This window comes from Oxyura jamaicensis, chromosome 3 (assembly GCF_011077185.1).
Source record: "Oxyura jamaicensis isolate SHBP4307 breed ruddy duck chromosome 3, BPBGC_Ojam_1.0, whole genome shotgun sequence".
Taxonomy (NCBI): domain Eukaryota; kingdom Metazoa; phylum Chordata; class Aves; order Anseriformes; family Anatidae; genus Oxyura; species Oxyura jamaicensis.
In genome coordinates, this window is record NC_048895.1 from 50,593,293 (window position 1) to 50,618,437 (window position 25,145).

The window sequence follows — 25,145 nt, forward strand, 5'->3', positions numbered from 1 at the left end:
AGATTCCTCATAACCCTCCTCAGAAATTTCTTGACAAAGAAGAAAAGCTTTTCCAAATTTCCTTATACATTAACATTGTTTTTCAAGTACCCTACCCCCAGATCTTTCTCCCACATTTCTGCTAGTGAGTCTTTTGTTGCACTAAATATAAATTTTGGTAATCTGACAGTCACTAGAACATGCCAATATCTGAATCCATGTGTATTTTGTGTTAGTCTTCTCTCAGTGAGCTGACTAAGTGAAGGTTCTAATTCCTGGGCACTGCTCTTATATAGCATTTAAAAACATTTAAATCTACATCTGTGTCATTATGGCTTTGTGTCATGGACTGACTCCAAATAACATCTGTTACAATGTTGACACACAATGCATATTTTACAAGCTGTTTGAAAACATATTTACTCAGTGGACTAAAATTGTTTATCAGCACATATTCAGTCCCAGGAGAGAGTCAATTTTCTGTTCAAATTGAGAATTAGAAGAGAAAAAGAGCAAGTTGGACAGTCCAGTGAAAGCGGAGTTAAAATGGGGCTCCAATCTACAGACTTACCCAAGAAAAGTTCTCAGCAGTGAAAGTTGTGTCAGATGTGACCTGCTATCCCTTCACTGTCACAGTGAGTTTTATTTTGGTAAAACAGCGTCTTAGCTTTCAGCAAATAAGTGTCAAATATGTTTTGCCAGTTAAGTGACTGAAGATGAGACAGGAAGCTTGTACAAGGCAACTATTTTTTTTTGTCTTGATTTTTTTCCCTTACTAGTGAATAAATGACTTTAGTAAATCATAGGTATTTTGGTAATGATGTTTCTGATACATACCCATGACTGCCATGAAATTTGTCAAGCAGGACTGAGCAAGATGTGTACTTTCATTTGACTCTTTCCTTGTTACTACATCTAATAATATCTGAGCTTATATTTTGCTCAGTAGAAAGCACTAGCCAAAAACGTTTCTTAAATGATAAATGTGAAAAGGAGTCGCAGTTTCAGGTACTTTTCGCCCTTCACTCCATTCCAGAAAGGAGACCTGGCTATTTTCCCATATCCACTTGTGTTTCAGAAAATTTTCTTCCCTTTCTGTGAAATATGTATTTGGTGAAAACAATGTGTTTCTGTCATTAGCAGGACAGTGTTGAAATTGGCACAACCACAATCTGACCTACTTTGGCTTTTTTTTTTTACTTCGCATCTGTTTGTTAAGTAAATTCTGTATCATTAAAATTGGTTCCTTTTCCCCTGTGGAAATCCCAGCTCTTTTCATTTCAACCTTGAGCTCAACTCTGTAACTTTCTGGGACAAATACTGTTTTCTACTGCAGAAGCATTGGGTGTTTGAAAACTGGACCTAAATGAGAGGTGCATGTGGTTTGGTTTGGTTTTTAATACCTGGGTATACTTCCAACTTACAGTAATTTCATTAGAGCAGAGCATTAGTAGGCCATCGTAGTAGCCAGCATCAGAAGAAGAACATAAGAAACAGATCCCAGTTCCAGCTTTTCAAGGATTTCTAAGTGAGAGCATCTGTGGTCTTATTTAGCAGCGGATGAAAGCGAGAAACTTAAAATAGCAGTTGTTTTATTTACATGCTGTTATATTCTGCTTATTGTTGTCTCATCCCAAAACTCACACTTCACAAATGGAAGTTGCTGATTCAGATGTATCCAGCTGCAAGCACCTTCTGGGCTTCTTGTATCAGGAAGAGCTTTCCTTCCATTTTACGTGGATGATTGTTGATAATTAAAATAAAATTTTTCAGGGAAACATCTTAGAGAGTTATGAACAATGACGTCCTTTGTCCTGCTTTCGTTCCCCTGCAGGTGTGGAAGAGCACTCACTTGACAACTCGCCTATACTGGATGACAGATCGGCACTTTACTCTGGAGTTCACAAGAAGCAATTCTACTTCGATGGCTCCTGTGAGAAGCAGCCAGAGGATGACTCGGACTCACTTACTACTTCTCCCTCATCTAGCAGTCTTGATACGTGGGGAGCCAACCGGAAGCTGGTGAAGACCTTCAGCAAAACTGATAGCCGTGGCCTTATCAAGCCTCCCAAGAAACTTGGGACATTTTTCTCTTATCCAGAAGAGGAGAAGACCCAGAAAGTTTGCCGCTCCTTGACAGATGGGGAAATGAAGAAGAGCCTCGGCTCTCTGAGCCATGGGGTAAGTACAGAAAGCATTTGCTTTTATGACAGCAACAGGCACAAGCACCATCTTCTGGTGTCCCTGGAGGAGATTCAGAGTGTAAGGAAGCAGATCCGATTGAAGAAAATGGATACTAACTATTCCTGTTCCAGAGCTTTTCTTTGCCAGCGCCCTGCTAGGAAAGGAGCATCCCCCACAACTTGCGACCTACAATTACTGCGGCACAAAGTGAAAGGGGGTGGAGGTTGTGGCTTCCCAAACAGAAGGCTACGAGGGCGCACTTCTGTCAGCGAATTCAATATTACCTATGTGGTGGAGAAAAGCCTGTACAGTCACCTGAACCTCTCACAGCTGGTGCGTCCCGTTACTGACAGGACCCTGAGCAAGGCCGACAAGCAGGACCTGAGGAGATGCCTGCTAGAGGAGGATGAGGAAGCCAAGAGGAAGTGGGCTGCCACAGTGGATCGCTGTACTAAAAGGGTTCTCTTGAGAATCCACCAAAAGTCTGTGAGTCAAAGAGTTATCATGAAGGTGGTCTTCCAGTTTCTGTGAGGTTGCAGTCAACACTGTTTCTGGTGTATACTCTTAACTAAAACTCAGCGCTTCCCCTGCTTTCATTGCCATTATAAACTTTTAAGCACTGGAATTCAGCTATACGGGAAGAGTAAGCCATGAGGAGCTTGATGTAATTCCATCAGAGAAGAGTTTTGTTGAGTCTGCAGTTTCTATGTGCACAGAGTAACTCGATGAGAAAGAGCAAATATGACAAAATGCTGTTGTTTTTTTTTTAAAAAAAAAAAATCCCTTAGAGCAGAAATTGAGATGACTGATGAAAAGCTTTGAGACAGTATAAAAATGTTTTTTATGATGCTTTGGAAGTCAGCATTCCCTTAAAGGCACACTGAGAGATATACAAGATTTTCAAAGGATTCGAGCATGCTTAGTCAACTGTGCTCTGTTTCTCTCCTGCCTTCTGTCATTGCCTCATATTGGCCCTTCACAACTGAGTTTGCATCTCACCAGGTTTCCCATCCAGCTCTGTAGTCTCTGTCAACACACAGCTGCAGAAAGACAGCAAGTTTTACGTTATCTAGACACTGCTGCCCCCCTGCTTGCTGCTCACCACCACCAAAAGTGCCCCTTCTGCTCTGTCCCTGGCCACTACTCCTTTCTTGCATGAGGTGAAGGTGTTAACTTCCCTCAGAGCATTGTGGAAAAGGAACAAGGGGTGGCCAAAAAAAGAAATGGTGCTGTACAATGGGAAATTAAGTGATTTGAGCACTCCAGAGACCCAAAGTCTCTTCCTGACTACCCTTCCTGAATACCCAAAACTGATGACCCAGTTTTGACCATTCCTTTCAACATGATGCTGAGTTTCCAGGGAAATTGCCTTTGGGGCCAGCCAGATCTCCAAAGCTGAACCGGTTAGTCTCTTGTCTAGTAGAAAATATAGGTATGTTCCCTCCCTCAGTGGGTGGAAACAGCAGTACACCCATAACATTAAGCAAGATATCCCAGCAAACAATACAGTAAAAACAGCTTTTCTTCTTGAATTACAGGTTTTATTTTGAGAGGCCTCTGCTTCATTTCCCCAGGTGTGAGTTATTCTTAATATAAGAGTCCACAGCCTTGGTCTCCCTGAATAATGTGGGAGCTGACCATATCTTTGTGGTCCACTTTTTGCTCTATGGATTCAAAATAAGTTTGTTTGTTTGTTTGTTTTTTCCTTCTTGGTAACATGAATATTCTCTCTTGGCTGCTTTGCTATTTCTTCTGCATTTACTGCTTGCCCTGCCACTGACATGATACTGTTTGTTTTCATAAACATTGTACTCAGAAGACATTGTTTTCCCATAATGATATTACATAGATAAGAGAAAGCATTTTTGTCCTTCTGAGGGTTGAGCAGTAGGTGGTATCTCAGGCAAAAGAGTATATTCATATGGGCTGGAGATGCTGCATAGTTAAAAATGCTTTCTAAAGCTGTCTTTATAAATACAGATGTCAGAAACAAGCTTTTCAGTTCTTCTAGAAAGTAGTCTTAGTATAGTAATTTTTTTATGAAAACCATCTGGACTAACTTTTGCGCATTCACAGAGATAGTCAGAGAAGAAATGGCATTTGGTTGTTGTTGAGGAACTTCTCAGTTAACTGCTTCTCCAGCCTCATTACAATGAGATAAAAGGTGGACACACACTGCTCTTAGTAGCTTTTTCAACACACTTCTTCCTGAAACCGCAGAAAGCTGGCAACCTTGAGCTAATGCCACTCCTTCTTCCTAGAAACACTTAATGTTTGTTTGCTGCAACCTCAGGGAAATTGCAATGCCTATGTATTCAGTGGAATCGGTCACTATGTCTTGCCTTGCCATTCATTTCTGTCATTTATATTTGTTTCAGTGACCTGGACATGCATGGAATTTTCAAATAGCATCAGTTTTTCTTTTCTCCCAAAATGATAATATTTTTTAATGCATGGCCATTCCATTGAATATCCCTTTCCTCATCCACAGACCTTTTGTTTGGTACAGAATTACCAGGGTCATTACTGGAAATGAAGGCTGAAGATAATGTTATGCATAGGAGAGGTCCATAATGAATAACAATGTCCATAACAATAAAAGTCCTTAATATGGTACATTTATGCCGAAGCTTTTAACCAACAGGCGTTCTGCTGTCTCAGAAGACTGCTAATGGAGGAGCTTTGGCTGGTTTGACAGATGAGTTTGCTCAGAGCAGTTCCAGATGTCCTCCCTTCATTGTTGGATTTACCATACACTGCAGGATTAGTTAGAATGGACTCTTCACAGGAGAACATTACTCATAGCTAAACGTGCTGTGCTTTAAGAACTGATCTTATTCCTTGTGGTTGGTCTCAAATCACAACACTTTTTTGGATGTGTGGGGGGCATAGACAAAGTTGGATTTGAGTTCTGGTAGAGCTGTGATGGGTACAGAAATTGGCATCCAAGCACTGTGTACAGCACCCACCATAAAGCCAGAAAAGAAAACTTCTTAAAAGCAATTAAAGCATATGTTGATTAGTAGTGAATGGGGCAAGAAGAATGTTCACATTAATAGAACTAATTGATTTAATTATTAAGTGGCACAGTTCATAGGGCTTGCTTCATTGGAGTAGAGTGTTGAAGCAGACCACCAGCTGGTTCTCAGGTGGTGGATCTTTGCAGACTCCCAAGTACACAGTCACGGGACTAATTTGGCAATCCGTTGTAGGTCTGATCTGATGCTTAAGGTGTCTTAAGGTGTCTTTGAATTTACTACGACGTGGTTCAGGCCCTAAGAATTTACAGTTTGCAAGTTGCTGATTTTCTCCTGTTTGTCTCAGGTCTAACTCTAAAAAGAATACCTATAACAGGGATATGACTGTCTCAAAACCCCTGCCTAGGGCCCAGAGTTGAAGCTGTGCAAGCAAATTGTAGTGGCCATGTCCTCATTTTCCTGGATTGCCCTGTGAGACTTCTGTCAGGGGCGGGTATTTGAGTGCTGTGTAGCTGGTTGTTCATGCGGCCAAAAAAAAAGTCAAAGGTTTGACCTTTTGTGTTACAAGGCAAAAGCTGGATTCTCTCTGAGCCCCCTAAGTGGCTGGTCTGTTTTCCAAACAATACCAAAGCTTTAGCAGACTCATCTGTTACACAATCTGGTTTTGGCTGTGGAAATGCAACTGTACGGAGTTTAGTTGCCTTCTGCTCTTAGGAGGGAAGCGGTGTCATAGTGCTGATTTTCTTTTTTATGCAGGATGATTATGATAAACTGCACCAGTGCATTCAGCCAAAACTGAGTCACTCAGGTGATTGTGCCACTGCAAATATGACGTACTTTCTCCCAGAAGTAGCAGAGCTGCCATGTGCCACCAGAGGTGTGATGGTAAATACCTAATCTGGAATTGGGGCTTACTGAATCACTGGGGGACACAATGCTGACGGATAGCTGGGTGGCTTTTTCCCTCCTCTTACCAAAGGCTTTCCCCTGCAAGGTAGCATTTCCCTGTATTTCAGTGGAAATGGAGTGCATGCAGCAATTCCCAGAAGGTAGGTTATTCAATGCTTTGCAAGACCGGTGGTTCTCTGCTTCAGTGCTACTGTGGATTAATTTATGAAGGCAGATGGGAGTGCTGAGGTGGAGTTGCCAGCAACCTGGAAAACTTGAAGCATAAGATCAACAGTTTCCTCAGACCAGAAAGTCTTTTTTCTTTTTAAAAAGAAGAGTAGGCAATAGATGACTCAACAGCAGCAGACCTTAGGCCAAGGAGTTGTCTCTGGAAAAGACAAATGACTCAAATTGCTTTTAACAGCATTCTTGGTTTATAATCTCCCATCATTTTATTTGTTTGTTTGTTTCCGTTTTTGCAGATGTGTGTGTTTTCACTGGTGTTCTTCAAATCACAATGTTTCAAGTGAGCTAATCGTTGTGATAGAACTGTTTCCATCCTTTTTTTTGCAGAGAACCTGCAGCTTTGGAGGATTTGACTTGACAAATCGTTCCCTTCATATTGGAAACAATTCTGACCAAATGGTGAGTATAAGACAAGAAGGCACAGGCTTGAAAGAGCAGAAAATGAAATGTACAATAGAGTTATAATAGACTGAAGTATAATTTAGGTCCATAATAGCAGTTTGGGGATCCAAAAAAGTAAAGTATCTGTGTTAACCACAGACTTCCTTAGCTTTGACAATAACATATCCACCCATATCCATGTGTGTATAAGTATTTATACACCATATGTGTAAAGAGGCAGGAACAAGTGATCAAAGCACAGATCTGGGGGCACATCTGTGGACTATTCCTGTGTCTGACTTCCTCAGAGCATCACCCCAGGCAAAACATAGAACTACTATCTTTTCTTGGTAAAACGTTTTGGAATAATGAGGAATCTTTGTTCAATGAGGAAGCTGCAGATTATTTGGGTGGAAGTCATTTTGTAAGAGATACATTATTTCTTTTCTCATTGTATCTACAAATTCTGAAGGAGACCCAATTGTTCTGGGTGCTGCACAATTGAACACAAAGCTTTTTGTCTATAAGATAACTTTTTCTATGTAATGAAGTAACTCCCCTGAGAGTTAATTCCTTTTTGTGTTACTCATGTTGATCCTAGTGTTGCTGTTGGTCAACCTGTGGCTAAAAATAATAGAACAGAAATGAGTCAGAATGTTACATCAAATGAAATTGCCAACATTTTTAATTTTTGTCCATATATTTTTTTTTTCTGTTTCAACATTGGCTCTGATAACTTCTCTGTTAACTTAAAACAAATCTTAATTGTGAAACATTTTACATGCCATCATTTAAACAGCTGTTTTTTGTTGTTGTTAGCAGTGTTTTGTTGTTGTTGTTTTGTTTTAACATTGTAAATTTCCCCTTTATTGGTCAAAACGGTGGATGGATATTTTATTCATCAAATTTCAACTCAGTAAAAAAGCTAAATTCCAAACTTACACTGATTATCCGTAAACATAGCTAATTTGACATGTTTTGTTCAGCTTATGTTTTTAATATTGGAGAGTGTGAATTCTAGATCATAATGGTTTTCGTGCTAACATCGCCTGTCCCACCATGTGAGACAGGTAAAGTGTGCCAGATTAATTAATATATGCAGATCAAGGTGGTTTTTTTTTTTTTTTTTTTTTAAAAAAAAACATTTAAGTTCACTAACTTAATGTTATGGAGGGGGCAAAAAGGCAAAGAGCTGTCCTCATTTTCTACTGCAAGACCAAAAGTTAGCAAAGACATTGTAATCACTTGTAAAGGGGAAAAAATAGAATGGTCAGTAATAAATTGTCAGTTGAACATCAGAGACATTTTTTGGCAGAACATCAGTAAAGCAGTAACCATGCATAAATTTAGGGAAAAAAAAAAAAAAAAAAAAGATACAGCTTTTTACGTAGGATATTTTGTACACTTATTTTACTGTTACTTTGTGTACTTAGGTTTTCCTCTAAAGGATTATTGAACCAAGTCAGAGACCAAATTCAGTAATCAATCTGATTGCTGCCAAGCAGATTTTGGTTATTCTTTGCGTTGTGATTTTTGGTGCATCTGTACAGCAGTGTTGTTAGAACTCTAATAGAGCTGCCTTGCTGTGGTTCCTGAAATGCTGTAGGATGAAGTACTGTGTTTATCATGCAGCTTGGAATATCTGAAAAAGGGCTGAGTCATACAAGTTCTCCAAAATGTTAGCTGGTCCATCGTAATTCTTTGTGTGTGTTTGTGGCAAAAGTAAATGCTAGGTATCCTAAGCTAGTTTGGAAAAGGTTAAATGTGTTCAAAGCAGCTGGCTTTTGTCATCCACTATATGTGGATCAGCTAATTTAGTTCAGCAGCAGCTTATGGCTGTGTTTTAAGAATAGGTGTGCAAGTGCAACCTTCCACCATGGATGATGGATTTAGTAGCTTTTGTTTGCGTTTTTTTAATAAACAATCCACAGTAAAACCGCAAAGACCGTCATCAAGAGAGGTTAGCTGAATGCCTTTCTAAAAATAGAACATAAATTTGAGTAGCCAAATATAGGTAGCTGTGTGCGTGTATGTATATATGTATCTGTCTAGGATTTCAGAAGTACCTTGAGTCCTGTAAAACTGTAGTACTGACCAACATGAGACAAAACTGCTGTTGTATGTCCCATAAGCAGGGCTTAGCCTGAGACTGTTGAGCTCTCTATCAAGTCAAATACTTACCTGAAACTCAAAGGGACAAAGATGCCAACAGACCCCAAAACTATCTACACACAGCACCTACAGAAAAGTTACAAGTCAGGCCTTAAGAGTAAGTTAAGGCAGACTGCTACAGTGGTTTTCAGAAGGTCTCAACAGAGAATTTAAAGCAATAAACAGAACAGCACGCTAGCATCCTGCATCTGCCTGGGTACCTCTGCAGTGACTGCTGGACAGAGAAGAAATTGGATCTATATTTTATAGGTGTAAACCCTGGTTTGTTTTACAGGGCAAAGAAGGAGACTTTGTTTATAAAGAAGTGATCAAATCACCCTCTGCCTCCCGTATATCTCTGGGCAAAAAGGTGAAATCTGTAAAGGAAACCATGAAGAAAAGGATGTCTAAAAAATACAGCAGCTCTCTGTCTGAGCAGGTATGTAAGGTCTCATTGGACTCTGCTTAATAACACAGAAGCGATAATCAATATTGATTACCAGGCTTCAAGGTATCACAAGGCATCTGTAAAGAAATTTTTAACAAGAATATGTGGTGTGGCTTATTCCTATGTTCTTATAAATCCCTCACTGTGAAATGGCTTCTTATAGAAGCACAACCATGAAAATGCATTTTCAGATTTTCATTCAAGTAGCTCATCAGCAGAAGCTTGTGGTTGATGGCACTGCACATCTTCCTCTATATTTCCATCTCTTTATCTATCATCCTTATTTATTAAGGGAACTGTCCTGTGACACAGGGTCACAGTAATATATTTAATCTGCAATTTACACCTTAGTTTAAATTCCCAGCATAACTTCACATACACAGGGCCTGTCTGTTATTACAGAGCTGTTTTCCATCATAGGCTTGCCTTCTGTAGCAGCTCACTGAAACAGACGCACAATGTAGTCAGAGAGGGGCATCCCACAGAACATTTTCCTATTATTTTTTCATTGTGGAATTTCATAGCTCAGTCTTAAAGGCAAACCTGAAGTACATTAATTGTAAATAAGGCTTTGAATTTTAGTGGCCTAGGAACAATTGCTGGCTTTTTCCATAGATACCCCTCCTGGTATACTTTGGGTTCGTTGCTTTGGTGGAGTGTCAAAAATTCTTCGGCGTTTGTTTAGAATTATTGAAACGTGTAATAGTTAACAAAACCGCCGTGAAAGCAGAGCTTTCTCTGGTAAACATCGCCCCCAAGCGGTCTCCTACCAGTCTCTGGATGGCCGGGGATGCTTGCAGCTATAGAAAAATGGACGTGGAAACGGAAATGCTGCCATGCCCTACCAGACAGCATTTTGGCATTAATGCAAAGCGCTGTAGCTTGTAGAAGGAGCTTCAATTAATAAGACTCGAGATAACAACCCCAAAGTGCAAAATACGGAGACAGCACAGCAGGCAGGTACATGAACAGACTTAGGCAATGTACTGTAACATCAGAACTCCTTTCTGGGGGGGACTACTTGCCCTACTGGTTCATAACCAGGGGCAGTGCCATAGTTATGATTACATTTCATTTATAATTAAAGCATTCTAAAGTCTTAACAGTATGATTTGATAGTGAGAAGATGTGTTGGTGTCTTACTGTCCTTAAAGTGCCTCACCAGAAAATCTCCCTCAGGAAGGCATGCACTGAGAACTCAGTGGGTTAGCAGTAGTTCTGCTCTCTAGCTCTCTGCAAGATTGACTAGGCCTCTGAAGTTTTATGCTAGGATGACTTTTTTCTGATGACTGTGCAGCGTGCAAATAATAGGTTTCATCTAAAAGCTTCATGACCACACACCAGCTCAAAACCCTCTTCTTGTATGCAGCTAGAATTCTTTTCTTTTCCAGCTTCTTGGCACAGTCATTTCAGAATATTTTTACCTTCTGTCTTTCTGGCCTGACTCAGACTATGTGCCAATATCTCTGCCTGCATTCAAAGAAAACAAGCAAAAACTATTCTGCCGCAAGTAATCTGCTTTGCTTCAATTGTGCGTCACGGAGGCTGACAGGATTTCAATTTAGGAAAGACCTTTTTGGATTTCCTGTGATGTTTGACTGAATGAAAAGAGAAATTGCTCACCTACTGCATATGTAGCAAAATCATTTTTTTATTATTATTATTTATGCATTTAGGTTTCTGTGTGTTGTATGTATGTATCTTATGCATAGGCTGCATTTTCTAGTTCTTTTTTTTCCTTCAAGGTAAATGAGCAGAAATACTAATAATTCATTGATTTAAAAAAAATTATATAACACTGCTGTGTTTTTGACTTGTATTGTCTGATTTGTTTGTATTCACCTTTATACAAATTCCTGATTCAGAAAGCTGAATTTGGCTTTAGCTTTTTGGCAAGCACTGCTGATAAAACATACTGTGCGTTTTGAAAACCTTGAATTTGGAGTTTTGTGTAATGTTTCTTTCGACTTGCAGTACTAGCTTTCTCAGACAATTATTGATTTCTCCTGTGTTTGCCATCATGCCTAATAAAGTGGGGTGTCAGCCACAGCTGAATATCACTAAATAAGTTGATAAATGTGTTATGCTTTTGTCCTGTCTCTAAAGAGCAGGAAAATACAAGTTCTCTCCTCAGATATGAATGAGCAGCTCCTGTGCTTGTTTACCAAACTGAAATGGTTTAATGCCTTTCAGGAGTCCAGCCCTGGGGTCATGCCAGGTTCTCCGCAATCACCACCACCAGACACTGACTCCCTGGACAAGCCCAAGCTGAAAGCTGGTGGCTCAGTGGAGAGCCTGAGGAGTTCCTTAAGTGGCCAGAGCTCAATGAGTAAGTCCTGTTCTAATTGTGTTGCTCCATTTTTGTGGCTGCAGGAAGCAGAGATCTCCACAGTAAGCAGAATCAGAGAAAGGCAAAACAGAAACAGTGGTTAAAAGTAAAAAAGGGTTAGTCACTAAGGGCTTACAAAGAACTGTAAGCTATTTGGTGCAGAGACTGTCTCTTGCTCAGTGTTTATACAGAGCCCTGAAAAAGTGAAATCCTGCTTTCTGGCTGGGTCTGCTGGTCCTATTATAATGCAAATGATTGGAGTTAGAATCACAGTCCTTCACCTGTAACAATGGAGTGAAAGTGCTTTTTCAATTCCAGATCAAGGACAAGTAGCAAACAAGCACATCTTCACACTAGATTTCTGCTGGGCACTCCTGCTGGGCTTTTTTTTGGTTCCCCTCCAGAGAGACCTTGAGGTTTTCTCATTAACTAGCTAGAGGAGTATTATTTAAAACCTATCTGGTTAAGATTGTCTCCAGCACAAAGCAGAGTTCAAGCAGGATCCAGATGGGGTGAACTTAATTCTGTGAACTACTGATCAATAGAAAATAAGAACATATTGGGCAAAAACACTGAAGAAAAAGCTCAATGCTTCAATAACAAAGTGTGTTCTCAATACAATCTGATTAAAAAAAAAAAAAAAAAAACTATACAAAGTGTCACCATAAAACCAGACTTGTGAATGAGGGCGATTCTGGACCCATCATATAGGATTCAGAGCTCAATTTCCTCACATCACTATGCTTTTTTTGTGGGCAAAACTTTGCACAAAGATGACAATATCACTCCTGTGACTCAGAGGTGAGGCACTAGTTAATCATCATCTCAGTTAAATATCGAGGAGAATAATTTTGTGTAAGAAAGGGCATTTAAGGAGTTCCAACTCCCATGACAATATTTTGTAGAAAAAAAAAAAAAAAAAAAAAAAAAAAAAGCTGTTTCCTATGAAGCTCTGACTGCTTTTTTGGTCTTGCCTCTGCTTACTGACCTTCACAAAGAGATTGTTTTTTTGTGGACTGATATTAAGTCTGTCGCTTACATGTGCTTAGGTGGTCAGACAGTGAGCACAACGGATTCTTCAACCAGCAACAGGGAGAGCGTAAAATCAGAAGATGGTGATGATGAAGAACCTCCTTACAGAGGGCCTTTCTGTGGAAGAGCCAGGGTTCACACTGATTTTACTCCAAGTCCCTATGATACAGACTCTCTGAAGCTCAAGGTACCAGCTATGTTTGTTTTTAAGGGGTCAAATGTGTGTTTTGGCAAAACTCTTACATAGGAGCTCCTTGTATGAACTGTACAATTCTTGGTCTGTTAATAAGGTTGCCTGTGGGTTTTTTAGGCCTTTTAACCTATCTTATTTTGATGCGTTTGAGAGTTGCTCAAATTGTACTCAAAGGTTAGAAAACGCAAGTAAGTATTAGTATTTCCACACATCCAAGGAAAGACACTTGCATTTTTAGGAAAAATAAAAATAAGCCACACTTTCATTTCTCTTTTGTAAGTATTTTGTTTGAAAGACTGGAAAACTACTTTACCTGCTGCAATGAATTAGTCCATCAATGGCATAATTTTCAAAATCTTTGGAAGAGACGTGGTTGCATCTACACACAATGTCCTCTAAAGGCATTTTAGTTGATATAAGTTAATTTGAACTAATACTGAATTAATTGACCATGAGTTGTTACTCCCTCTTAATTTTTCTGGGTATCAGTGTTTATTTCATTTGTGCAGTATTCAGTCCAAACTATTTGCCTTTGTACAGGGCATTCATTACTTAAAATTCCAAGGGCAGCTAATTCCTATTAAAGCAGGTGTAGGTAAGGTAATCTCGATAAGGATACAAAACCTTGTTCATGCTTTTCTTTGTTACGGTCAGATAATTGGTAGAAAAACCAACAGGTTTGCAGAGCTCTTTCTGCACGTGTCTCCTTTCCTTACAAGATCTGATGCAAGAATGTATCCTTTTATGCTGAGCAGTCTGATCTGTTCTTATTTGCACCAGTTTTGGATAGTTGCACTGCTTGGAGACATTTGTACAAAACAGCAGCAATGCATCACTGGGCTATAATCTTTGCAAAAGGTCTCATTAACTTTTTGAAAACTAAAGGGTGTTTTCTGTGCCATGCACTGTGTTCTGTCCATTCTGGGCATATGAAAAACTAAGGAAAAATGATGTGTTTGCTTGAATATCCATCACAAAGCATGCCTAAATGACTTCCTTGCTTCTTTGGTCTGCAGAAAGGTGACATCATTGATATCATCAGCAAACCCCCCATGGGCACTTGGATGGGCCTGTTGAACAACAAAGTTGGCACTTTCAAATTTATCTATGTCGATGTGTTAAATGAAGAGGAAGAAAAGCCAAAGCGGCCCACCAGGAGGCGCCGGAAAAGCAGACCCCCACAGCCCAAGTCAGTTGAGGATCTCTTGGATCGCATCAACTTAAAGGTCTGACTGCATTTTTTCCTCTGTTTTCCCTACAGTTTTGCTTGTGGGAAGGGTATCACCTCTGGAGCTCTTAGTTTAGAAAGTTGCACAGCATATTGATAATCCTAAGGATCATTACCCCACTTAACAGAATTAGGTCTTAGCTGCAAAGTGGAAATAGCTAAGGCCAGGCAGAACTGCCTGTGAGGAAGTGTTGCAGGCTTCTTTGTTGTATTTGTCCAGAGAGTACACTGTAGTCATTATAAATCTTTGTGTGGTCTGCCTACCAGCTAACACTCATCAAAAGCAAGCAAAAGTATAGAAAAATACATATATATATAACAATAGTTACCCTATCTTTACAAAATATTTTTTTTCCATGTCGCTGTTCAGGGAGATGAAGATAAATTGGTGTGGCTGTTGTTCATCGTTTGCAGTACTCTGTTCATACAGAGCTGTGCCATATTATGCGGGTGGGTAGCACGCTGCCCAGACAATTTAATACAGTGCATTCCAAATACAGAAATATGTGCAGTATTCTAGTCTGGCACGGCTACCTCCCTGAACTCTGAGCAATGTTTATACAAGCTGTAGTCCTATAATTTTGCTGTTATAAAGTGGTTTGCATTTGCTAAACTACTGATATTTTTGCTGGTTGTGAAAATCTCCTCTAGGATTTTTATTGCCAAAATAAGTTGAATGAATATGTTGTCTTACAGCTCTTTCCTTTTTCATCTTATGCAGGAGCATATGCCCACTTTTCTGTTCAATGGTTATGAAGATCTGGATACCTTCAAGCTTTTAGAAGAAGAGGATTTAGATGAACTGAACATCCGAGATCCTGAGCACAGAGCTGTTCTCCTCACAGCTGTGGAACTTCTACAGGAATATGATAGTACGTGAGAAGTTTGAGGTTTTCAGTTTCAGCAGAGCTCTGCCAAGAACCTTGTGAACCCCTTAAAGCAGGGAAATAGTTCAAATGGATTTTGATCTTTTTTTTTTTTTTTTCACTAATCTAGTTATTTCCAGGGTCTTCCTATGTAGCAGCATGTAGATTTTTGAGGAATGACTGAAGATTTGCATTTGTTCTGACAGAACTCTTTGTTTCTGTAAGCCCTGCATTCCTAGCCTATTCAGTGATGTCAAACATACATCACCTACCCATTAGAATACTGATGGTTGAGAATAAATCCTGAGGTAACCTACTCAAAATAAGAAGCTGAGGCATGGTGAATAGTCAACAAGACACTTCTAGACTAAAGAGAAGAGATTGAGGTTATCAAGGACAGGAAAAGATCGAAGCTAGAGGTCTGTGGAGAAGGATAATGTGATTTAAGCTTTGTCTGATTTTACCTGCACATGCATATGATGCTTGGACTTACAGGATTGTACAGGTAGCCTCAGATTGTGCATACATCAATGTAGCGATTTTCACAGGAGGGAGAAAATACATTGTTAAGTACAAAGAGTGAAAGATAGTGAACCATCTGTCTAATGAGCAGCAGTGCAACTCTGTCCATTGTCCAGATGGTCTCAGGTGAGTGGTTACACAAATCAGGGAAAGCGGGGTAAGCACTGGCAGTCAAACTGGACAGGGTCTTTGCTGCACAGCAAGATGCTGGGCTGTACCGTCCATGCAGTAGCCAAGAGTCATGGTACAGTAGAATCATTTATATGAAAAGCAAGTATTGCTTGAGACAGAAATTTGAATGCTTTCAGTGCCTACTTGAAGCAACCTAAGACATACTGAATTTCCCCTTCATCCCTAAATTTTGGCAGAAGTTTAGTATCCCACAGATGAGAATTGGTGGAATGAATTGTGGGAGGACTTTCTCAGCTGCTTCTGTGCAAAATCCTACAGTTTAGCTTAAACTGTCATAGCAACAATTTAAACAGCTGCTTATTAAGTGGGAAATGCTTAATTCTGTTATAAAGAGATTTGTGCTTAGCATCTTTGGATTGTGCTTTTTGGCCTGAGCTTTCACTGACATGTATCTTTCTTGTACAGTTCCCAAAGAGGCATCCAGAGTTTCTCTGCCTTTTGCCACCACCCAATAAAACTACGGTTGCAGAATTGGATTCTTTTCACTTATAACAGAGTAGCTTCATGTCACCTAATATGAACTTCTCTTTAATATTTGCAGAGCTATTTAGAATGTTCACTTCCCTGAAGGAATCTTTTTCTTTTTAGGGACCTTCAATTTTGGTCAAGAACTTTTTGATGTGGTGGCTGGAAAGTATAAATTCCGGCTCCGAGTCCGGATGATGAGCAGAGAGAAATGGGGACCAGACAGCTGGAACCTGGGAGGGGCAGCAGCACTTCTTTCCACTCCATAATTACCTTTCATGTGCTGAGAATAGGAATCAGAAGAAACATTTCTGACATTGTATTGCCAGGGTGGAGAGGAATGCACCATAAACTGAGTCCTTGCATCATGAAGTTTATGTGTCTTCAGCTCCAGATTTAGTTTCTTTACAAAACGTGGTTTCTAACTGAATGCTATCAGTATATTCCTGGAATTTGGTTTATGCAGCCTAAACTGAACCACACTCGAGTGTTGGTTCTTTGCACAGATCAAGGAAGGAAGGAGATTTTTAACACCAGTCTCTCCCTTGTCACTTCCCCCTTCCTCAGGAGACATTGCCTAACTTTGCCAGACCCATTCTTGATCCATCCTCATGGTCCCATCTGGAAAATAAGTCAGGGTTAGGATTTTATTCTTTAAAAAAAAAAAAAAAAAAAAAAAAACCTTTATTTGGTTCTCTTAATCTCTTAATGGTTTTTGCTTTAGTTTTGGGTATGTATTTTAATTCTTAGACAAAACTTTGACACCATCATTTTAAATAAATTTTGGTGGTTGTAATTTGTAGGACTTGTCCCCAAGGCAACTGAGGAGTGCACGCAGCTCATTCTGCTTCCATTGTGTACAGCATAGTTCCCTGAGACTTGTGCTGAGGCTGTTGCTTAATCCTGTGCCAAACAGGATGAGTGCTTACAACAGTGTTTACCACTTTGTGATCGCTGTTCCTAATGCTCATTCTTTTTTTAAACACAGATCTGTTATTGTTGTTATACCAGTGAAAATAATTATTTTAGAATTGGAAGATTAATAAGCTCAACTGGACTCTCTGTCTCTGTTTTCACTGTATTCTCATTTCCTCTAGGTAACAGCGACCAGTCAGGATCTCAGGAGAAACTTCTCATTGAAGGCCAAGGCCTTACTGGATGCTCTCCTCGGGATTCTGGCTGCTATGAAAGCAGTGAAAACCTGGAGAATGGTAATTATGTCCGCAACGAGCCTTAAAATCCTTGCAGCCTGTTTTCAGTAGATAACTTAGTATCTTTTTTGCTGCTGTTTGTAGCTTATGTGAACTCCTTCATGTGTGACTTTTTCCCTTGCTCTGGCTGCCTCTTTCCCTCTTCACTTGGGCCATTGGTTTTCATTGCTGCTGTTTCTAATTTATTTATTTGCATTGGTAGAAAACAACTCAGATTTCACAAATCATCTTCTATTTTTTCTGTGATCATAAGGCAACAGGTCCTCTCACTGCCATTCTTTGTCTTGTCTGCTCCCTATCATAGTCTTGCAGCCATGCCTCATACGGCTTGCACTACTTATACTCAGACAGCACTTTGCTAAGGGACCACTGGCAATGGAAAAGTATCTGAACTACACTGGCATTAGGTGAATTGCTGCTAAACTTACACAAAAACTGTTTATAAGGTAAACAGCTATAATGTACTGTGTTTTAGGCTGTTTCTTTGTTATTTTTGTTTTCATTTTGCTCAGGTTGCATGTTGCACTACCATCTGATCAGAGGTGCAGAGATTTAGGATTTTTAGTGTATGAACGAGTGGCTAGCAAGTTAACTTAATTGAAAAGCTTGTGAGAAAATAAGCTGAAACAAAAGCAAGAACTGCTTATGCTCAGCTCCAACTCCCTTGTCTTGCATCAATGAAAGGTGGTGCGCTGAAAATTTACTGAAATGGATGCTGATCGATATTACTCTCCCAGTTCTGAAGAAATCAGATTGTTGTGTTGACTGAGGATTGCTTACTTGAGGGATGCAAACTTGTACACACAAATATTTCATTAGAGATGAAATATTAAAATGGATTAAACTGGCTTGTATTTCGCTTGGTGCTTGGCATTATCAGTCCAAGCTTTTCAGCCTTGTTTTGGCCTCAGACTGGCTAGTTTCATCACTAACATCCAGTATAAACAAGAATCCAAGAACAAAATAAACAGAAACACTGTACGCCCCTTGTAGTAGCCATTTCTCCCATTTAAAATACAAGCTAAAGATCTTTCTCTTGGTATGTGCATTTTCTGTCTGTCTGTCACTCAGAAATAACCATTTATTGAAGAAAATTGCAATTTGCTTTGAAGCTGAATGCCCGAAATTGGCAATATACTAAATTCCTGAAAGCAGAGGGAATTTTCTTCTTGAACATGAATCCTCGTGGAGCAGGCATGCTGGAATGTAATCATAGCTAGATATATGGCATATGTGACAATTTTCTTTCCTTTTTATCTCTAAGTGCCATCATTATGATAGCTACAGCACTGAAGTTAAATTGCTGCCTGTACATTTTCCTTACTTTAACAATATAATAAAATCTTTTGAAAGCAATTGTTACTGCCTGTCTGCTTAGATACTTACTTTTACATTTAAACTATTATTTTTGTCTTGAGTTTTGCAGAATGTGAAATACCACTAATGATTTTTATATTGCTTTTCATCTGTGGCTTGCTGCATTTCTGTATCATTTTTGCTCACAAATGCATTTAGTGCTTGCTTTGAAAACCATTATGAAGAGAACATTCAGTATGGGAGTCATTCAGAGATTTTGTCAAGGCTGGTTAATCTGAAACGTGCTCCACCTTCTCTGCAAGGTTCATGGACAGTAATGGCTTGCATATATATTGTTTACAAAATACATTGAAGGCTCCACTGTTAAAATGAGGATAATCGTTTGTCTAATATAAACATCATAATGTGCAGATCAGCAATAATAAGCTGCTTTTCATAGAGGGGAAAATGAAATTATGAGAAGAAACTGGCCTTCACATTTCCTGGGGAATGGTTTCGCATAACGTTTTAATGGCCAGTATAGGGCCCTGTTTTTGGCTGATATTGCACCTTTTGGCATCAGTTCAAGATTTCAGAGCTCTTACAGTTTGGATAAAAATGGCTTGCCACATATTATGGCAGTGATACAGGTGTATTTCTCTAAGGTACCTCTCTGTATCCCACTGCAGAAATACTTAAGTTTCTCATAGGTATCCACAATGTACTTAGAGGAACAATGTAATTTTAATGCAATTTGCAGAGAGCAAGGACTAAAGTTTGCAACTTATTCAGTGATAAACAGGAAGAAAATAAGAGCAGAAAGCAACCATACAGGATCAGACCATTAGTCTATATAGAGCAGTCCTTGATTTAAAACAGGGCATAGAGAGATGTACTCTCCTTTAGACTTCTGATAACAGTGCAGTTGCTGAGTTCTTCTTGCATGCAGTTGTCTGTCTGAGACACATTTAGAAACCTTATCATAAATCTAGTTCTTTCAGGAAGCAGCCAAAAGCAGATAGTTAGGAGAAGAGTGTAAGAACAGCATAAGCATATTTGACACTTCCCAAGGTGCTCTTGGAGAATTAATCATTTAAGGAGATAAGGATTCCATGAATTTGGTACAGTTTCCTGGCATTCATCCATTTTCCTCAAGCTGTTTCTTTTTATGAATACCCCTGGTCTTCCTTAAAACCTCCACACCTAGCAGTGTCTGTGTATAGACCTCTGACATACTCCTTCTCAAATCCTCTCTTTTCTAATCTGAGTCATTATAAGTCATTCAGTTATAAGTCATTCTTGATCTCTGATAATGCCTGGCTTCTTTGAACCTTTTCCTGTTGTGATGTATACCTTTTTAAGGAGGGATGGGGTGTGAAAGGAATAGGAATTGCATATGCAATGCACAGAGCTGAAGAGAGACAAACCATGACTGTATCAGGTGGGATAATGATGTTCTCTAATTTGTTCAGAACTGAAGCCCAAATTTCCATAGTGCCAACTGAGCATCCAAAGCACTTAAGCATTCAGTACTAATTAGTCAGAAGAGGAAGCAACAAAACAGATGGCCACATTGCCTGATGTTAGGGTGGTTTTCTGCTAGTTTGTAGTCATAAAAAAGCAGTGATGTAAGGATCGTCTCAGGTGCCATCATCTTCATTGTGTCAGTAGAGATGTTTGAAATGCACACAGAAATACTGGCACAGAAAGCAATGCCAAAAAGAAGTTAAAGAAATCTGGGATCTATACAGGCCATTGAATATATTCTGTATCTGCTTTTGAGTTCTTAATTCCCTGAGGGTGATCTTCCACGCAGAAAAGGTAATGAGGGAAACACTCAAAATTTATTGCTGTAGCTCTGGTACCTCTGGAAATATTCCCAAAGAGAATTTTCTTTCTTTTGAGGCAGATGATAACAGAGTATTGAAAGGTTCATTCTGTGTATTCTAACAGCAATAACTATGTCATGAGAGGTGGACACAGCTTTATCTAACAAAAACAGCAGCATAACATTAAACAAAGGGGTAAAGTATGCTTTTAGCTGAACTGAACCTTTTGTATTGAAAATAATATAAACTTTCCATTAATTTTGTGTAAGAATCATCTTGGTTATCTTAGTTTTCACCCAGACACCTATGTCCTTCTGCACATGTTTATATCAGAGATGCTGCTGTAGTTGAACGCACTATGAAAGGCATTAGACTGCTTACCTATACCAGCAAGTCATAAGAATGAATTATTATTAAAATGCTAACATTAAAAAAATGTGTTTTAAACCTTAATAGGTATACACTTTAACCAATGTAGGTTTTCTCTTTTTTCTTTTTTTCTCTTTTATTTTCATTTTCTTTTTTCTTTTTGAGATGGGGAGGGAATGTTACATTTGTAGACATTGTTTATATAGGTCCCCTCTTTATGAAAACAAAAGCATATTTTAAATCTTGTTTTCATGAAATACGCCTTGCCTTGTTAATTTCACAAGAGCATAATGAAATTATACCCCTCAGTCAGGAGGAGGAAAGGAATAGGTAGAAAAGGAGAAATCACAGTGGTAATACTGCTACATTGCTCATGGCAAATCTGTGTAAGAGAAATTATATTCTGAACCCTTGTCCTTTGTACAAAACAGTAGCATTGAAGCATTGAACCCACTGCTTTTTTAAAACAATTTTAAAGGAGAGACCTTAAAGATTACATATTCAGTTACTCATTTAGCAGAAAAAAATGTGTTTTTTTTTTTTTTTCCCGTCACTCTCACCACATTTGTATTTTTTTGTGAATCAGGGCTGGAATGAACTAAAGTTTGCTTTTGCTTTCCCAGATTTTTTCTTCCCTTATTTTTTTGTTTTCTTCTTCCTTTTCCTATTCCCCATTTCTTCTTTTTCTCATCCCCCGGGTTGCTGGACTTTACACAGACATATCCCAAAGAAACAAAATGATGTTTACTAGATACCATTGTAACTTCAGTAAAAGCCCAACATCACACAGCAGTTGCATTTGTCAGAACTTTTCTTTTAGGTGTTGAGGTACCTCAGTGTGCCTTTCTAAAACCAGTGTAAGCCCTGATGAATATTTCAGGCTGAAAAGAAGCTACACGGATTGTGTTAAGTGAGCTGTGACAGCAAGCCCTAGACAATATGGTGAATTGCTGCCCAAGTCAGACGTACTAGCAAATATGAATAATGAACAGAGAACACTCCTTTCCATGCTCACTACATATTGACATTAGTGCCTGGGGCACTAAAAAATGAATGTAATGTTTCTTAAACATGTATTTTTAATGTGGTTGTAAGTTATTTTCAGAAGGCAGTGGTCTCACTCCACAAAAAGGTGCAGGTAGTTAAGTTTTTCTACTACTTCTCGAAGTTACCTGAATACAAGGATGTAGTGAAGGGACCAAGTTCTTGTGTGATGTGTCTTTATTAGCTTTTTGGGAAAATGGTGATATTTAGCTGGAGCTGAACTGTACAGATTTCTGAGAAAGGAGTTCTTGTATACTTGTATTCATCATTGTGGGCACATGTTTGTTTTAGACAGAATAACCTGGCTGGCATACCAGTAAATGTGGCCAACTCCCTTTTGAGGGGGGAGTGTTTTCCATATTTATCTTTAAAGGTAACCTCAGCCTTTTTTGCTAGTTTTCTGACTCCTTTGATTTTAAATTCCTTGAGCAGAGAAAGAGGGAAAGCAAGCTATTTCCCTTTTAGGTTAAGCAGGTGCTTTCTTTGCATAACAGGAATTTTGGAAATAGGATATCCCTAAGGAAAACACACAGTAGATTTATGTCAGCATTCATATTTAAGACGAGCAATGTATATTATTCAAAAACAAAACATTAAGCTTCTTTTAGGATGTTTTGAAGGCAAACTGTATGAAAAGAAAGCATCTATTGCTTAAAAGTACACTAGATTAAACCAGTTTGAATGAAGTTAGCCCAAGTTTTCAGACTTTTAAAACTAAATGATCTTTTAATTGACAGCAATTAATTACCTATTGTTATTGGATTTTGGTAGCATTTAGCCAAAGCTTTTTTCTTCCTTTTCTCCGGAAAAAGAAGTTCCAAGCTTTACCTACCTGTCATTGTTTTTGAAAGTTTACTGTAGGAGGGCATAAGTAGCATTGTCACCCAGAAAAAAAAATAATTATTCAGGATATGCTGTCATTTTGAGAGGTTGTCTGCTCTGAGACGAATTTACTTCAGTCTTGTAAATATATATATATATATCTGCAGCACTGGAGAAATGGCCTTGTATTTCATGCTCATGAATACAGTAATGAGATCAGAATTTTTCTATCAAGCAGATTTGATGGACTTCTACACTGCTTTAAAGTGTTGGTGCATATCTCATAAAAATATAAAATAAAGCTTACAAAGGACATGTGGGTCATATTGGTTCAAGTCCTCAAATCTTAAATCGTTATAATAAAACACCACATTTCTAAGACTTTCCACTCTAATAAAGCATATGGCATGAGAATAACACTAAGATTAGTCACTCTTGAAAATTCCTTTTGTAACAGTCTCAATTCCATAGTGTAAGACCTTTTTCCATAAAACCTTTTGTTCCTAAAAGTAACTTTAGAAAGGGATTGTTGCAACATCAGTCTTCCTGGCACCTTTTTGCTTTCTGATTTACCATTGAAAATAGTTTGCTGTTTACTTAAGTGATGAAATAACACTATTGACATACATAGTAATTAAGAAAAAAAAATGTTGAGCATTCCTCCTGCATTTTTAAAGCAATCTAGTAAACTTCATTAGAAGGTGAACATATTTATCAATATCCTAAAGGAATTGGAAGAGTGGAGAAACATGGCGGAACTTGTGAGTTATATCTGCATGGGGTCAAACCAGTTCATATAACGGGTATAGAATATCAGGTCTAAGTGCAGGATATATTTTCATTTAAAAAGGTTTAAGTGACCTAGACCTCAAAGCTCTGTAAACAGGGGAGTAGACAGGACAGTAATTATTCTAAAAGTATTTTCCATACTTGATAGAAATTATCAGTTCTTCATTAGTAAAGCTGAAACTCAGAAATTCATGTTTAAAATGGTACTGGGTTCCTGTGCATTTAGAGTTAAAAAATAGTATATTATTGTGTTTCAAACTCATTTAGAAGTGATCCCCTATTAGTACACAGAGGATATTTTTTTATGATGAATTGTGATTTATTTGCTTCTAGGTAAAACTCGAAGGACCTGTCATCTGCCCTCAAAATCAGCAAGTGAGCACAGCTTTAAGGACTTCAGCAGAAACCAGCTATCAAATTATCCCACACTCCCACTGACTAAGTCAATAGAAACTCTACAGCAAGGGGAAAAAGAAAGCCGGTTGAGTTGTTCACATCGTGCTCTGAAGAGCTCTGCCAAACCTCCAGTAGTTACGGGCCTGAAGAAGAACCGTAGGAGTTTACCAGTTGCTGTCTGTCGGAGCTATGAAACTCTGGATGGCCCCCAAGGTGTGGATACCTGGCCAAGATCTCACTCCCTGGATGATCTCCAGGGAGAATCCAATACCAGCCTACAGGACACTAGCAAGAAAGATTCTTTTCCTCAGGATTCACTGGATATAGCAAAAAAGGCAACTGGATCCGCCCTGCCACCTCAGCCTCATGGGGGCAGTTGTATGGTAGGTGACTTGATGCCTAAGCAAGGTAAGGGAGCTGCCAGTTCTCACAAGGGAAGAGGTAAGGAGTTGGACTGCTCTGTAATGGAAAGTGCGGGTGGAAAGCCTGTTCCATTCCCCCTGAAAAACTGTGAAGCTCAGGCTGCCTTGGTGACACATCCTGCAACAAGGACACCTCTTGAAATACAGAGTAAGGGCTTTCATGACCTTGCACGGGCTGATTATGCACCAGTCCTCAAGGGCGGTATAGAAGCTGAGCAAAAAGGCACAAACGAGGCAAAAATGCAACCAAAAAATCCCTCTCAGCCACCACCTGTCCCTGCCAAAAAATGCCGGGAACGCCTTTCTAACGGATTATATCATCCTCCCGTGACCACAAGCGGGAACCACTCAAGTCTAGAAGCACCGTGTTTGCCGGTGAAAAAGTCCAGCCCATCCACTCCTGTTGATTTTCATGGAGTACCTGCCCATAGGACATCATCTGAACAGGAGCCCAGTACCCCTCCTAGCCCACTGCCGCCGTGGCTGTCAGAGCTCCCAGAGACTGCTAGCGTTCAGCAGCACGTGATAAAGCTCGGTCCTGCTTCGGCAAGGAAAGTCTCTTGTAGCAGGGGAATGGATCTGGAAATGGTGATAGAAAACAAGTTGCAGTCTGAAGACATTGATCTTACTGAAGAACCATACTCAGACAAGGTAAGTGGAGCAGATTGCTTCAGTCTTTTTATTCTACCAGTGATCCAAGGGCTAGTCTTTTTTTTTTTATCTTATCTGTTGCATTTTTGCAAGTAACTGGTCTAGATAAACCATAAATCATTAAGACTCTAGACATTATATATCTGTGCTCGTCTTTTATATTCAAATATATTTTTATATTTTTTATATTTTATTTATATTTTTATTTTTTATATATTTTATATTCGAATATAT

The 25,145-nt window shown here is 39.1% G+C and overlaps 1 protein-coding gene across 11 annotated transcripts in view; it reads left to right on the top strand.

Annotated features, from left to right (window-relative positions):
* Positions 1 to 25,145, top strand: part of SASH1 (SAM and SH3 domain containing 1) — a 545,811-nt gene that overhangs the window by 514,509 nt on the left and 6,157 nt on the right. For 9 of the 11 annotated variants that reach the window (XM_035323248.1, XM_035323247.1, XM_035323251.1 and 6 more), the window contains 9 exons: positions 1,814 to 2,649; positions 6,603 to 6,674; positions 9,103 to 9,246; positions 11,449 to 11,584; positions 12,634 to 12,803; positions 13,826 to 14,035; positions 14,759 to 14,909; positions 17,180 to 17,293; positions 23,776 to 24,911. In XM_035323248.1, the coding sequence (XP_035179139.1) occupies positions 1,814 to 2,649; positions 6,603 to 6,674; positions 9,103 to 9,246; positions 11,449 to 11,584; positions 12,634 to 12,803; positions 13,826 to 14,035; positions 14,759 to 14,909; positions 17,180 to 17,293; positions 23,776 to 24,911 (2,969 nt within the window). Of the gene's footprint in view, positions 1 to 1,813; positions 2,650 to 5,897; positions 6,027 to 6,602; positions 6,675 to 9,102; positions 9,247 to 11,448; positions 11,585 to 12,633; positions 12,804 to 13,825; positions 14,036 to 14,758; positions 14,910 to 17,179; positions 17,294 to 23,775; positions 24,912 to 25,145 lie in introns of all 11 variants that reach the window. The other 2 variants (XM_035323250.1, XM_035323252.1) reach the window with 2 other exon arrangements.